The sequence below is a fragment of the Canis aureus genome, chromosome 2 (genome assembly GCF_053574225.1).
Source record: "Canis aureus isolate CA01 chromosome 2, VMU_Caureus_v.1.0, whole genome shotgun sequence".
Classification (NCBI taxonomy): domain Eukaryota; kingdom Metazoa; phylum Chordata; class Mammalia; order Carnivora; family Canidae; genus Canis; species Canis aureus.
Window position 1 is genome coordinate 67,478,109 of NC_135612.1, and position 16,330 is coordinate 67,494,438.

The following is a 16,330-nucleotide window of genomic DNA, read 5'->3' on the forward strand; positions in this document are numbered from 1 at the left end:
TCCTCCTCCTCCCGGCTTCCATGGCAACCGTGGCGCGCGTCCAGGCGTCCACGCCCCCCCCGTCGGGCTAAACCATTCGCTTCAGTGGGGGACCTGCTCAGGGGGTGATGGAAACACGGAATATGATAGAACATCCGAATGCCACTCGGCTCCTGTTTTCCTACCTGGTTACAGTGCTACATTTTACTTTTCATCTTCACAGCCGCCCCTGCGGGACTAACGCCCGTGTCTCCCTGCTGGGCTCGAACGCCTCCCCCATCCCAGGCCGGCGAATGGGCCGGCTTGCCAGGGCGGCTCGCGTCGGCGCGGGTTGGCGCAGAGGAGGGGGAGCGCGACTGACGTAGCGCGCGGGGGGCGGGGCGGCGCGCGGGGGGAGGGGAGGAGAGGCGGGCAAGATGGCGCCCGGAGAGTGATTCACCCTAGTTACGTCCAGCGGCCGCTGAGACACCCGGGCGGGGGGTCCTGCCCCCACTGCCGCCCGTCCTCCTCTCCTCCCGCCCCCGGAGACCCCCCCTACCCTTCCTCCCTCTACCTCGGGGTGGGGGTGGGGTGGGGGTGGGGGAGCGGGCCTGGTTCCCGGGACACCATGTCGGACTCGGAGGAGGAGAGCCAGGACCGGCAACTGAAAATCGTCGTGCTGGGGGACGGCACCTCCGGGAAGGTCAGTCCTCCAGCGGGCCCGCCGTCCCCGGGCTGCAGGAACCCCGGCACCCCCCGCCTCCTCCCCGCCGCTCGGCGTCGCCTCATTACCGCCGGGGTCGGGGCCGGGGCCCGCCAGCCTGGAGGTGGCCTGGGGCCAGGCATCCAGTCGGCGCCGGTGAAGGCTGAGGAGCGCTGTCCAGCTCCCCTTACATTAAAAAAAAAAAAAAAAAAAAAAAAAAAAGGAAAAAAAAAAAAGTCACTTCCCACCACCCCGCCTGGATCGCGAACTCCTACTTGTTCAAGAGTCGGGCCAGCATCGCCCTCCGGGAGGCTCCCCAGCTCTTCGCCCCCGGGGACTGGCAAGGACCTGCCAAGGCATCTCACCCCTTTTTACTTTAGTCCAGGGCACACTTCGCCGCCGCCCCCCCCCCCCCGCCCCCGATGCCGGGCCCTCCCCCTCCGCCTCCCCCCTCCGGCCCCTTGACGGCTTCTCGCACCTCCCCTGCGCTGGCAGCTCGCGAGGACTTGGCTCCGGAATCCCATTCCCTGGGTGACCACTGGGGCTCCTTTCCCTAGCGGGTCGGGACATTGGAGGGCAAACTCGCTGACCTCCTTGTGCTCCAGCGGTCAGGTGGGTATTGCCAGGGATCGCCTCCAAGGGCGAGGTGTGCAAAAATACACGTGAAACGTGAAAACCCACGTAAAGGTTTCAGGACATGGTTGCGCGCTCAGTGAACGCTAGTTGCTGTTTTTATGGCATCGTACCTGTTGGTCCTTGCTCCTGGCACAGCACCTGTCGGCACAAGCATTCATTCCGCAGATACCTGTCGAGCTCCAGCTAGGGGGCTGGATGCTGCGGGTAGAGCTGCGCCCCGGACGGCGGGGGGTCCTACTTTAGGGCCTGGGGGTTGGTGCCGGCTGGGCTGAATAAAGGACACTGAGTGCCCGGGGCTCTCCGACATCCAGGCTGCTTACATGCTGGGCTATAGGGTCTTTAACTCTGGGTTGTGGAGCTCCGGAAATGGGATCCTCATCTCTGGATGCTGGCTCTTTGGGGGAGGGTCCGTGGGACCTCGGAAGGGTCAACGACCGCCCCCCCCCCCTCCCCATGGAGTGAAGCGCCTCTGCCCCGGGTGTCTTCACACCTGTCGCTTCTGTCCCAGGCGCCAACACTGCTTCTGGGAATATTGCTAAAGTCCGTCTCCTTTTCTTCTTCCCTCCCTGTTCCCAGCCAGAGTCCCCAGAAGCGCAGGTTGTTGTGGTGACCGGTTTCCGGCGTCACGATTCCCGGTTACTGGTGCAGCCTGGACCGTGGTTTCCGTGGTGACGGCTGCTCCTTGCGTCTCCCTGGCGGTTGGCCCTCGCAGAGCCGCTCCTGTCGTGGTTTCTGAGACTTGAGATCCTAGGGCACCTGGGAGAGGGGTCCTTCGTGTGCAAAATTTGGAGCATTCTGTTATTTCCTTCTTGCCTTCCCGGAGGATATTTTGTCACTGCTTTTTGTTGCTGAGGGAAAGCAAACCTAATATGCTCTGATGACCTTTAAAGGTTTTGGGGAAGCAACTTTTTGAATGGTTCGGTTGTTTTAGATAAATCACCATTGTTTCTAACACTCTTATTCAATAAAAATTTTAAGGTGTATTTGCACAGTATTTTTATTATTCGATTTTCTTTCGAATACCTTCTGATTTTTTCATTTCCTAAATCCTTTTACGGTCAACTCATAAATGAATTTGTTTTCTGCTTAAAATTACCACGACGATCTATAGCACTGATAACGGTTGTTAAAAGAGACAAAAAATTGCCCATTACCCTACATTCTATCATAATTCTTTAAGCTTCTGTTAATTTCTTTTTTTCTCCCAGTATGTATCAGTTTCATACATGTGTTACTAGTTGAAGTTTGTTCATCACCTTGTATCTGGGTTTTTTATTTAGCCTGTTCTATGTTTTCTTCTCTTTGCTAATTTAGTGTGAATAATTGTGGGTTTTCATCTGTCTAAAATTCTGTCTAGTGTAGGACAAGACATGATTTCTTTCTCTTCCATATTGTTGAATTAGGACTATCATTCTGCTTAAAAGGGTAAGAGTGATAACTCTCTATGGAGTTCTGATTTAGTCTTTATCATCTTAACTAATCTCTTTTAAAACTGTAAAGGCGTTTTCTGCCAGAGATTTTCAGATACCAAAGTCAGAAACCTAACCTTTTTTCATTATTTGTGTATCAAGCTTTTTTCTTCACCATACCCTATTCAGCTCTCAAGTTATTGGCAGCTACCAACAGTCCCATTCTATTTCCTTTACTATCCTTATATGAATTCAGCCTCTTTCATTTCATTCTTATTTGTATCCTGATTGAACTCGTGGCTATATTTTCTAGCATTAGTTTTTCTTGTCAGTTTTAACTTAATGACATTTAAGTACATGTTGACTTTAAATGCACATTGACGGGAGCAATCGAGTATTGAGATAATCATCATTAATAGTTTCTCCAAGAGAAATTTTGCTCCTCCTCCTAGTAACATGTGTTTCTGTTTCTTTCTGTTTTGATTCATACTTTTGATTTTATTACATATTTCTTAGGATTTTTTGAGGCAAAATATTCTTTCTTGGTCTTTTTTTTTTTTTTTTTGTATTAGTAAATGTAGTATGGTAAAAATTGTTAGCAGGAGCTCACCAAGCAAAACAATGTAAAGGATCAGATAAAGATGTTTCAGATATGGTAGATGATTGTTCACCTCACAATTATTTAAGAAGGGTATTTATATAATGACTTGAGAGAAATTATTGAATGTGAAAGAGGCCAGAGAGTCTAGAGTATTGAAGAGGAAGTGCCTACCACTGATTCAGTTGATTCTCTGTTTAATTTTTATGGTATGTCTAGAAATGGTATAAGAACCCATTTTAATATTCTGTGTTCCCAAGCCCCCCTGCTTTTGACAGATTATACTTTATTCTAATCAAAAATCTTAGTTTTATGTTTGCCTCAAAAGTGTGAGGGTAAGGCTTTCAGAATCTCAAAGTCCTCTATTTCCAAAAAAAAAACCCTTGGATTTTTAAAATATTCATTAATATAAAAGTACTGAACTCCGAGAACCTTACGTGAAAGTGAAAAATTACCTTAAATGGCACTATGCTGTTACTTGTACCTTGAGTTTCTCTTTGTCTTGTAGAACTTTATCTACCATCTCTATATTAAACATTTTGAAATATCTGTGATAAATAGTGGCAATTATTTTTCTCTGTAACTCTGAGCCTCTTAACAGAAGATTCTGTACCCTAAGTTAAACAAGTTCAATGGCATAAATAAAGCTAAATGAAACCCAAAAAGTTTTAAAAAAGAATGCTTACCTTTTTTTATTCAAGTCTCCTAGTTTTTATATTATTGTTACATGCTTCAGGAAGCCAAAGAAATATTCATTTGGGTGTAGTGAGTTTATTTCTAAGTGCTTAGGAGAACATCTTTCTTATGGTGCTCAATAAATATTTGGCAATATATCTTAATTATTACAAATGCTGAATATTTAATAAAAGAATTAGAGTTAGGGTGTACAAATTGTCATCTGTGTGAAAAATATGGCTTTTGTGTCCAAAGGAATTTTAGGTTTTTTGTTTGAAAGAATTGAAATTTGGCCAAGTTTTCTTTTGCATTGCTGTACTTATGTCATAATTAATTATACTAAGCTATTTTGGAAATTTTATTTTAGTTTTCATTATTTTGGGAATTGACATCTAATTTTAACTTTTAAAATAGAAAAGGGCTATTTTCACTTGGGTAGTCTTTCTTAAAGAGCATGAAAGCTTCTCTTGAAGCTGCCTTTCTTCTTTTTGGTGAAGTTTACAAATAGTGCATTTCAAATGTTTAAGAAGCTTTTAAGTTATTATTTCAGTTGTTACCAGAATGATTTTAATTCTTCTTTGATAGGAAACGGTACTCCTGAGTTTTGAATACAACTTTATTAAAAAAAAAAGTGTAGATATATGTATGTGTGTTCTGGTTATAGTATTCATTAATCTTTATGGTTGTTGGATGGAAAATACTTACTTTGCTAATATTAGTCTTAAAAGTACTGACTTTTAAATTTTAAAGATAAATATTATCTCAATCATACTGTAGGATCATTTTCATTTAACATCTTTAATTTAGAGAAAAATTAGACATTTAAAGATACTTTTTTTGTAGGGAAAAAAGAAAAATTTTATGAATAGGTTTTCCCCTTTTAATTAGTACTTCTTATTTTTGGCTGAGAGCACAGATATTCAGAATATTTAACCTCAGACATGAAATTTAGAGTTCTTTGAAATTTGTGTTAAACTGATTTATATTGATATATAGGATTCAGATCTTTAGTTGTGTTGTTTTACTTTTCTTGTTGATAAATCTCAAATTCTAATTTCTAGCAAGGAGAAGGAGCTTGACTATCAAGGGATTTAAGGAGATCTAACAGATTAGTCTTTTGTTCCCACTGATAGCTGTTGGCAAGTGAAATTTACCTGGTGAAGTGTTAAGTCTCTCCTCCCTTTGTAACTGATGAGAACTGCTTAAAGTTGTTTGTTGGATTAATGGTAGTGTAACTACTAAGATTATTTAGTAAGGTTTAGTAATGATTTTATGTTTATATTTTTAAAACAGAGTCATTAATTTTGATATTCTGTGCATCAATTTTTTTAGACCTCCTTAGCTACGTGCTTTGCTCAAGAAACTTTTGGGAAACAGTACAAACAAACTATAGGACTGGATTTCTTTTTGAGAAGGATAACACTTCCAGGTAAGAGAGTAAAAACTCTTAACATAGAAAATGGTACATATCTTACAATAACAGAAATGTGTAAAATAAATTTGGGGGCTGCATCTGCATGAAAATATATATAATTAGCAAATCTATCTTAGATTAGCTTTAATTAGCATCTACCATGAAGACCTACTGTCCATGGGTGTGAGAGAAAAGTTTATATATTCCCCTACTTTCCCGCTGTTTTTGACCACTCCACACATTTTTCAAGGATAAACAATAGTTGCTTATAAAATTCTAAGAAGTTTAAAAAAAATCAAATGCTATACAGTTATAAACAGATATCATGTAAACTAAATGTGAAAAGACTGGAAAGGATTATTTTTTTAAAATATTATTTTGATTAGCCTCTGCTTCAGTTTTTTGTTCGAGAGAAAGTTGGAACAGAAGTATAATGTAGCTATGGAACTTCTGTGCTCTAATATGTGAATGCTGTTTTATGCAAGGCAGCATGAAATTGCTGGCATTTAATAGACCACTAAAATTTAGGGTCCCTAGGCACTCATAAAAATACAGTTTGAGCATTCAAGATGTTTCAGTTCACCATGCAAAGAAACTATTTAGATGCCAGTTGCAGCACATTTTGTGGGAAATACAGGGAAATAATAACAAAAAGAGAGTGGTTTCTGTTTTAAGTTAGTTTCTGAACAATTGGGGCTTTAAAATGCTCTGTCCATTCATTTGTGATGGTTAAATTATATGTTTAAAGTATTTTATTAAAAGCAGTTTATCTTGATTGACTTTCTAAACCAGTCCATCCCTCTCCTCTCTGAGGAAACACATTTGAATAAAAACGGTTGCAAGTGTAGTGTCAGATTCATATACTGGAGCATGAGTGATATAGTGGGAAGGGGTTTAATAAATTCCAATATTATTGAAATATGTTAACCTCTCAAACACCCCATCTGTCAGAAAATTCTCCATGAAAGTTTTAGAGCAGCTAATGAAAACTCTTGGTAATTGAAAGTATTCTGCATATCTTACTAGTAATATGCTCTATTATATTTTGTGATTGTCTATATTCAGCTACCAATGAAAAATAAATTGAAAGATACAGTATGAGAAAAGAATTCCAACTTTCTATTACTATGTTATTGTTCAGCAAGAGGCTTAATGAGAAACATATGTATATTTTGTTTCATTTGTATTTCCTTTTAATGTATTCAAAACTGAAAAATCTCATTTTATTTTTATTATTCTCATTTGTTTGGATAGGTTAATGCTACATTCAGAGTATTTATAGAGGTCACTAGAAGAATACATGCACAAAATATATAATGTACATGCTGAAAGCTTATTTATTGCAACAGTTGTCTCAGAGATGCTAGTTGTACACAGAGAACCTTAATATATACATTTAGTTATTGACTGTTGTTTTTGTTGCTAATTAGCAAGAGCATCAGCTTTCTGTACCATTAATATTATTTCATTTTTCTGACTTTTTTTAGTTCAAAGGCAACAAGCACCATTCAATCATTAAAACTATTTTAGGACAGATTTTGAACATTTTATGTAGGTGATACATATACTGATTTCTCATCTGTTGCACAATACTACCCATTTTGAAGTTTTGATTACTTTGTAAAAAATATTTGGTATTTTTGAAATCAAAATTTATAGTATAATATTTTAGAGTTAGAAAATACTTGCATTAAAAATGTTAGGAAATTTATATTCTTAACAAATGTATATTTTAATGAATTCCTGATTAAGTTTTATTTTGATGGGTAAGTTCCAGAAAAAAAAATTTTTTTTTAAGGCAATTGGTTTTATGTTACTTAGTGGATTCAAAATTGTGTTAGCAATATCAGTAGGAAAAAAAATGTTTTTTTTTATTTTTTATTTTATTGATTTATTCATGAGAGACACAGAGAGAGAGAGAGAGAGAGAGAGAGAGAGGCAGAGACACAGGCAGAGGGAGAAGTAGGCTCCATGTAGGGAGCCCAACGTGGGACTTGATCCCGGGTCTCCAGGATCACACCCTGGGCTGAAGGCGGTGCTAAACCTCTGAGCCACCTAGGCTGCCCGAAAAAATTGTTTTAATGTGACTTGATTTTATATAGTAAGTACATTGAGAAATGAGATAAATAAATTACAAGGTGCATAGTATAAACTTTATGTATTTTAACCTTAATTTTAATTCATTGTAAGTGTCAAATTAGGATGATTAATATTTGTATCATTTGCTAAAACATCAGAGGCAGCATTATTGAATTTAAAGTAAAGAGCATACTGGGTGAATCTAATGTTTGTTAAGTATTCTAGTAAGTCTTCTGTCCATTCAGATTGTTAGAGGTAAATACCTCCTGTCCATCTATTGACATTCTCTTCATGCAAGTTTTCAAGGTCATTACTTTGTAAATATTCATCCATTTTAGTATATTTCATGTTCCGGTATGCTGTATAGTCTGGATGCAACCACTGTGCAGAGTTTACTGCTTAAAATAGTGTATCTGTTAGTCAGAGATTCTGCTGATAGAGCTTCTTAAGAGCCTTAGTCAAAATACTTTCAGGAAGCTTGTGGGTACAGTCCAGTAAACAGCGTTCTACTGTGAAAAGGATTTCTAAGTCTTTAGCACAAGAAGTGGGCAGACTTGTGTTTTTAGTTCCATCTTGACTATGCAGCACTTTAAGTAAGGTTAACCAAGGCACCAAGTGTACTTTTACAAGGTCACTGTTGAATCCTCTTGGTGGCTTTGATTCATACCAAAAGCAACTTACCTGTATTTTGTCACCTCATTTATTTTGTTTTTTTTTCCCTTGGTTACATGTCATTTCTTACCGAGAAACAGGAATTTTGTAGCATTTTGCATTTGAGATTATATTGTGGACAGTTTCCTTAATGTTCTTTGTTAGTTGGAAATTTATATTAGATGGGTTCTTGATTTTTTAAAAATTTTATAGTATTGATTATTTGAATACTCTTTAATAGGTTATTAGCTATGTCATTTTGAAAATATACATGGAGACTTTTTATATTTATGTTTGGGGAAATTAAAATGAATATTGAAAAAAAAATAAAATGAATATTGATTGGAGTTCCATCTTTATGTGAGTTTTGTTTCCCAAATAGAGAACCCGTTTATTTTTATTTTTGTGTTAATAAGTCTAAAATTCAAATGTGGAAGTTAAAAATATGTTCCTAGACATATGAAATAACTATGAAGTTAGTATCATTTGTTGAAGCTATAATGATGGCAAAAGTGCTTTTTTTGGCTAGTTTTGTGGGTTATCAGTAATACATAACTATTTTTATTTCTGAGGCACTAGAATATGTATATTAAAAAAATAAGCCAACAACAACAGTGTTTATTTAGAAAGATATAAATTAAAAAAACCCCTGCAACACATGATATAAATATAAACTTCTCAGATGGGAGGCAACTGAATAAATGATTTAGTCTTGAAGTGATGTAGTCAGGATTTGGAAATATGAATATCATGTTCGTAAAATTGTAGCTAAGGTGTTCATAATAACTAATTTAGATGGGATCTGTCAGAATTTAAAGGAAGAAAAGCTTTCTAATTTTTGATATGAAGCTAAGGGATAAGATTTATTGGCCTTGAAGAAAATGGGAGTCAGTGCCTTTTATGAAGTGTTGCGTACGGTCTTACTGTAAGAAAGTTATATTGTTAAGCACTGTTTTTTTTTTTTTTTTGAAGTAAACAAATGACTGTAAAGAGTGTGCAAGTAAAATGAATAGAGTACTGCCTATTTATCTAGGGGCCTCAGAAGAGATTTAACATACTGCTAGTGACTGCTAGTCCTTTCTCACCTGCTTAATTTGAGACAGTGTCATAGGAGAATGAGATCAGCTTTGAAACATGAAAAATTTAGATTTTTTCAGTAAGTGGGTTTATCCCAGTTGTTGAATAAGTCTTACTTGATCTGTGACATTTTGGTTTTCGTCTTCACAGAGCTTTAAGAACATTTTTGCATTAGTCTGTGAGCGTTGAAAGTGTGTGTATGTGGGAATGATGATGGGTGATAAACTTCAGGAACTCTCATTAATGCTAATGGAAGTTCCTCATGTAAATCTCAGCACGTTGGCTGAAGCAGAGACCTATCTCAAAATAATGGAAAGATTGTAATACAAACCCAACACAACTTAGAGTTAAGGGTAAAACTTGCCTGGTTAATCCAGTGTTGTACTTGCTTTTCAGTTAAATGGTGTGACTAACATTCTCTGATTTTAATGTTTGGCATTGGCATAAAAATTCAGGTCTATAATCTTTTTTTTATTGTTTTTGAAGCAAACACATTTTTTTTTAGTGCCTTACATTTTTGTTTTAAGCTTTTTTGATTGCAAATCATTCAGAAAGATTTCTTTTTTAGTATGGGAGCTTGTTTTGAAGGTGCTAGTTGAGGCTTTGTCTACTTGTGGAAAAAATTGCATTATTTTATTAGGAGAAATACTTTGAAATGTTAAACTAAAAAGTATGTTGGACATGGTCTTTAACTTCTGGGGTTATGCATTTATAAGAGAAAATAGCTTATCTAGTAAATTTTTGTATCATCCAAATATTTTAAAAAATAGACATAAGAATTTTAAAGATTGCTTTTTAGTATTTCTAAATGCTTTTGTAATGATTGTGTGGAGATTTGTTCCAGCATTATGAAGGCTTTGAAGCACATGTTATAATTTGTTTCAATGGAAATGCTTTGAACGATTACAAATGCTTCATAATATTTAGTGATATACTGGGTATGTATCCTATACTTGTTAGGAAGAGGGCTATCGTATGTGTTTATATTTTATAGGTTAAATTTGAAAACATGTAGTTTTAAAAATTATGTTTTCTATTCCATATCATAAGTGACATTTAAATTTTAGAAGTTCATCAATTTAAGTTGAAACTCTGGGTCCATTTTTGTAGTCTTATTAATCTGTATTAGAACCTATAGAGTTTAGAGTTTATAGTAAAATTCATTATGTGCTACAGGGTAGGTTAGTATATAAAGTTTATTTTTAATGTATAGTTTTTTACCCACTGTACAAGTGTTTTATCATTCCGTTCTCTGTTTAAGAGAACTTTTTTAAAAGTTTTGAGTAGATTATGAATTAAAGCTTTTTGTTGTTGTTGTTTTGAAGGTGATTATAAATTTGGTTCTATAGAAATGGGGTAAATGCGTAAACCTAAATTCCCCATTATGATTTCTTTTGATATTGTTTCACAATTCCAAATATCTGACCATGCAGAATAAAAGGCAAATTAGCTACACAGTTTATCATTGTGACTTAGTATTTCCTGAAACTGTATTCATTTCTTATTTTGTTACTTACCTTTTCTGTATTCTTGTTTTTATATTTAAGGAAACTTGAATGTTACTCTTCAAGTTTGGGATATAGGAGGACAGACAATAGGAGGCAAGATGTTGGATAAATATATCTATGGAGCACAGGTACGATGTAAATTCTATGATTATTCCAATACTGAAAATACTCCTCTCACAAGCACATATAACTGGGTACACACACACACATACACACACTCTTTATAACTTGATTTTTATCTGATATGTTAGAGAAACTGATTTTATCTTTGTGCTAATCCTTTGGTTTCATCCTCCCCAAATTATAGTTGAAATGATTTGGGTCAGGGAATTGGTGTGACTCTAATAGCTTTCCTATGCTTCCTTATATTGCTAGATATTTTTATCAGCAGTTCAGTAAATGTAGTGATAGGTGATATTTTATATTTATTAGCTGATTTGGTTATAGAGACTGCTTTCAGAATGTGTAAACTGAATGAAAAATATAGAAGGGGAAATTTCATTTTAAGTTATAAGGACAAAAAGCATATTTATATATTTTTGTGCTATGAATTAGTTTACTAAATATTTATAGTTCTTCAGATTTAATACATATCAGTATATTGCATAAGCAAACTATGAATAATTCTATATATGAAGCACATAACAATATTTTTACATGATAATGATGTCTTTTCAGAAGAAAATCTATGTAGGCGGAGAAAAACTGCTTAAATAATAATATGACAAAATTCTTAGGCAGCATGAGTTTATATAGACATAATTTATAAGCTGTTAAATTATTATACCAATAGAAAATATGCATGAGTGATATACTTCAAAAAGTTAATTATTGACCTGCTATTTATTTTTGCTTATTCTTCCACTCTACTGTGTGTCTTTTACACTGTCATGAGGCATTAGAGGGGATAATAGTCATAATCCTTCTTTAGGTCTTTATTGGATTTAAATGTTTTAAGTGGGAGAGTCTTACCTTGCTTCTGTGAAACTGTGTTGTTTCTGAGGAGTCCAGGAGACAAAGACAGAATGTTAAGCACTGTTCTGTATGAAGTTTAATGCTTTGCTTATATGATGGCCTTCATTTTGGATGGAAAATAGATTCTGAGTTATTTTCTAAAACATTTAGAGGAGGATAAATGAAGCTCATATGGTTCTAAATCATATGTGAAGGCCCCAGAATTTTGTTTTTTTGCATTATTGACAAATAGATTTGGCTCTTAGGATTACTTTTCCTATGCCACTTCTATGCTGTCCTTTGTCTCCTGGAAAATCTTCCTGCTCATTTAGGATTTTTGCTTGTGACCATAACATTTGATATTTATGCATGTTTGTTTTTCTCTTAAAAGATATACCTCAAATTTTTGTGTCTGGCTTTTTCGTTGTTTAATTTTTTCTGTTTTAAACTGATTACATTCAAAGTAGATATTAAGATAAAGAAAAATTGCTGGACAGAGATTTGTGGAAGTCACAGTTCTTTCTTTCACTCACCTATTTGATAAAATAATCTCTTTCCTCTTTGTCCATTAAAGTCTACCTTTAAAGGTTCGTATTGGATTTAAAAAAATGCATTAGGTTAGTCAAGCTTCTCATAATATTTGACTCTCAATGTCAAATAAAATGACTTTTTATTGTTTATAGATTATCTAGAACGAGTTCCTCTTCTAGAACAGGAAGATTTTATGAATCTCAAAGCAAATAATACTATAAAATTCAATGAACAAATTTTTTTTTTCACTAAAAATTGAGGGAATATAATGCTCGTGATTTGGATTCTCTTAATTTTACCTCTACATCATTTAAAAATTTATTATTTGATTTATTTATTATTTGCTTAATATAAAATTGTATATAAAATTAATGTTGATGTGAAATTGACATGATATAAAATTAACCACTATAAAAGTATATAATCAGTGGCATTTATTGCACTCACAATGTTAGGTGGCCATTCTTTTAAATCATTTTTTTGCAGTATTTTATGCTATTATGTAACTGCTTAAAATCAGCAGACTTTATTGGTCAAATTTGTAGAAATTTTAAAAAATTTCATCTTTTTTGAGAGGACCTGAGTTTAGTAAAATGTCTATATTCTCTTCTGATGTCCCTCGTATCCTGTGAGAAAGAGCATGTTATATTCCTTCTTATAACTTGTCTAATATTTCTGTTTTGAAGGTACATATGACAATTTTTTCTCTTGATGGTGCCTTATATTGTTTATACTTCACAATTTCTGTGGATATAATAAGAGTATATACCCTGTATTATTGAATAATAACATAAGTACAGTATTTCTGAGTTCATGAACATTTTCATGAAATTCTACCAGGAAACTAGGAATTCTGAGATGATAAAATTAATTATCATAAATTAATGATAATATAATAAATTTTCTCTGCTTTTCAGAGATTCTAAATTAGATTATGGAAAATACATAAAATACATTTACCAACAGTTTATTTGGTAAAATATAGGTAAATTTTTTATCTAAACCAGAGAAACTCTGATGACAATTTACTACCATAAATTGGAGGGGGGGATGTTACTTTTCAAAAACATTGATTTCAAAAACATTCCAATATTAAGCTATACTTAATAGCTTTATATTATATAATAATATAATTATTCCTCAAAGTTGATCGGTACTGCTTCTGGAGTTCTTGTAGATGCTTATATTATTCATGAGTCCTTTGCATTTTGGTCTATGTGCCACAGGATAGAAATCATTCAGAAATGATTTTTTAAGATTTTATTTATCTATTCATGAGAGACAGAGAGAGAGAGAGAGAGAGAGAGGCAGAGACACAGGCAGAGGGAGAAGCAGGCTCCATGCAGGGAGCCTGATGTAGGACTCGATTTCGGGTCTCCAGGATCACGCCCTGGGCTGAAAGAGGCGCTAAACCGCTGAGCCACCCAGGCTGCCAAGAAATGATGTTTTGACAGACTGTTTTGAGGACATCAGTTTAATGTATTATTTAAGATTTTACTTTAGGTTCTCTATGTATTGTATATAGAAAGAATTATCATATGCATATCTGGGCTATTAAGCTAGTGAATCTATTTTCCTTAAAGCATTTCTTAACGTTAAGAAGCTTATTGGTGGGCTGGGAATGGACTTAGATTCAAATAGAACTGATTATTGTACCCTGTTCACATTTTCCCCCCAGTAGGATTAAAAACTTTAGTAGTCGTCTATTGAATAGTGTTGGTTGAAACAAAATTGGATTGACACCCAAGAAAGAATTAGTGAGGTATTTTGACAAGAACTAGTTCTAAGAATTGAAGTATTTCCCAGTTAAATTCCCAGATTTTAAATTAACTTAAAATTTTCTAGGAGTCTTCAGAAAGATGTTATAGGCTATTTTTCATAGTGGTTACGAGCAAACACACAGTACATAGTGTTTAGTGCCCTGTAACCTGTGGCTAACAGAGGCTAATAACAAACCTCAGAGAAGGACTGGGTGTTTCATTTTTGTAGCTCTTTCCGTCCTGGAATCTAAGTGGTTTGCAAACACTGCCCTACTGAGTATAAACTCAATGAAGTGTAGTCATTTGTGAGGCAGAACATAACTACTATTGTGTGCCAGTGCCCCACACAGATGAGGCAGCCTGTTAGCTACCAACAAAAGGATTTGGCTGCCTGTATGGCAGCTGCGGAGAGTGCATCTCAAAGCTGGACTCTCTGAGACCCTCTGCTGTCTTTTACTGTGCATTTTTTTAGTTGGATATTTGCCAACTTATAACTGATTATACAGACCTCTCTTGCATTAGTGTTTCTTCCTACAAGTTGTACTTTTTCAGCAAAGTGTATATATGGTAAGGACTATGGTACCATCTATATGATTTAACCTATTTCCACATATTATTAAAAGCTAAAGTAGATTGTCATACAAATCAGGGAGAAAAAAAGTACCTGGATTATGGGAACTGGGAACCTTTCATTTTGGGCAAGGTTAAGTAGTTGTCTGTGTACTGTGCCTGTTAAATTTCAGAACTAAATCCGTACAAAAATTTACAGTAGTTAAGTATTGTCCTTTAAGACTTCAGTATTCCTTTGAAAATGCTATCTGGTTAATGGCTCATCATGTTCGTTAGATATGGTGATAAGTAAAATAGATGAAAACAAAGAACTGTATAAAGAAACTTTATGTAATATTTACTAAAAGTTGAGGTTTATGAAGAGAAGGGGTGGGAATCTTTTAGGAATTGCAAGGGGAAAAGGTGAAGTTAAGGCATAGAAAATATAGGGAATTTTTGTTGAAGAATTTAAAGATATAGAAGGATGTATTAAGCTTGAAATCTGATTTCCAAAAGTCACAGCAAAAAGATTTGGGATGAAGGGAAACAGTTGGAGGGTAAATCGGGAAGAGCAAGCATGGGGCAGCATGGGGAAAAGACACAGGAGAAAGATGAATGGCAGATAGGTGATAAAAGTGCGGTGATAAAAGTGCATTGGGGACATGAGACTGGGAGATGGGTTTCGATGGCCACAGGGTTGCCAAGAAAATTACTTCCAGCCGTTCCTAGTAGATTGCTTCAGTTGTTGCCAAGTTGTTACATTTCTGAGGGTGTTATACTTTCTTGTGGCTGAGAAGATTCTGATAGTTTTCTGGAAGCAGTCAGAGGAGGTCCTGATTGATGGATGTGGTGAGAGATTCAGGGCTTTGAGGGTGCTTGTGTTATAGGCTCCTGAAAAGGTGAGTACTCAGAGGTCTGACTTTGGTATATTGAAGCTGGTGTGTAGAGGCCTTGGCGGGGGTCAATGCCTGCTTATATGAGTTTTGGTAGTTCGTGTCTTTCAAAGAATTGGTCCCTTTCATCTATGTGATCAAATTTTTGGCGGTAAGAGTTGTTTATATTACTCCCTTGCTATTCTTTTAATGTTTGTGGGATGGCTCCTCATTAATTTGCATTTTCTGTTCCCTCCTCTCTCTCTCTCTCTCTCTTTTTTTTTTTTTTTTGGTTAACCTGGCTATGGAGGTTTACTATCTTTTGGTGTTGTTGATTTTTTCTATTATTTTCTTCTTTTAAATTTACTTGATCTCTGCTTTAGTTCTTGTGAGTTTTTTGATCTGCTTTCATTAAGCTTCAATTGCTTTTCCTCAGTTTCTTCAAGTAAAAACTTAGATTATTGATGTTTTTTTTTTCTTTTATAGTATGTACATTCAATGCTATACATTTTCCTCTACCCACTGTTTTTGCTATATCCCACAAGTATTGATAGGTTGTGTTTTTATTAATTTAAGATATTTTAAAACTTATCTTGAAACTTCTTTTTTTTTGATCCATGTGTTATTTAGAAGCATGATGTTTAATTACCAAAGGTTTTGAGTTTTTCCAGCTATCTTTCTGTTATTGATTTCTAGCTTAATTCCTTTGTAGTTTCAGAACATGCTTGGTATTATTTCTAGTTTTATAAATTTGTTAAAGTATGATTTATGGCCCAGAATGTAGTCTGTTTTGGTGAATGTTTCATGTGAGTTACTTATTATCTGCTTGCTTAATGTATCAGTCAGTGAAAAAAAGTGCATTGATGTCTCCAACAGTACTAATGGATCTGTGGATTTATAGTTCTATCAGTTTCGGCATTACATATTTTGATACTCTGTTGTTAGATGTATATTCA

At 35.8% G+C, this 16,330-nt stretch overlaps 1 protein-coding gene across 6 annotated transcripts in view; it reads left to right on the top strand.

Moving 5' to 3' along the window:
• The first annotated feature begins 349 nt into the window (after positions 1–349).
• Positions 350–16,330, top strand: part of RAB28 (RAB28, member RAS oncogene family) — a 137,981-nt gene continuing 122,000 nt past the window's right edge. For 5 of the 6 annotated variants that reach the window (XR_013368111.1, XR_013368110.1, XM_077878045.1 and 2 more), the window contains exons 1-3: positions 350–661; positions 5,312–5,408; positions 10,748–10,836. Coding sequence is in view for 4 of the 6 variants with exons in the window: in XM_077878045.1 (XP_077734171.1) it covers positions 587–661; positions 5,312–5,408; positions 10,748–10,836 (261 nt within the window). In the remaining 2 variants the exon portion in view is untranslated. The remainder of the gene's footprint in view (positions 662–5,311; positions 5,409–10,747; positions 10,837–16,330) is intronic. The other variant, XM_077878049.1, reaches the window with a different exon arrangement.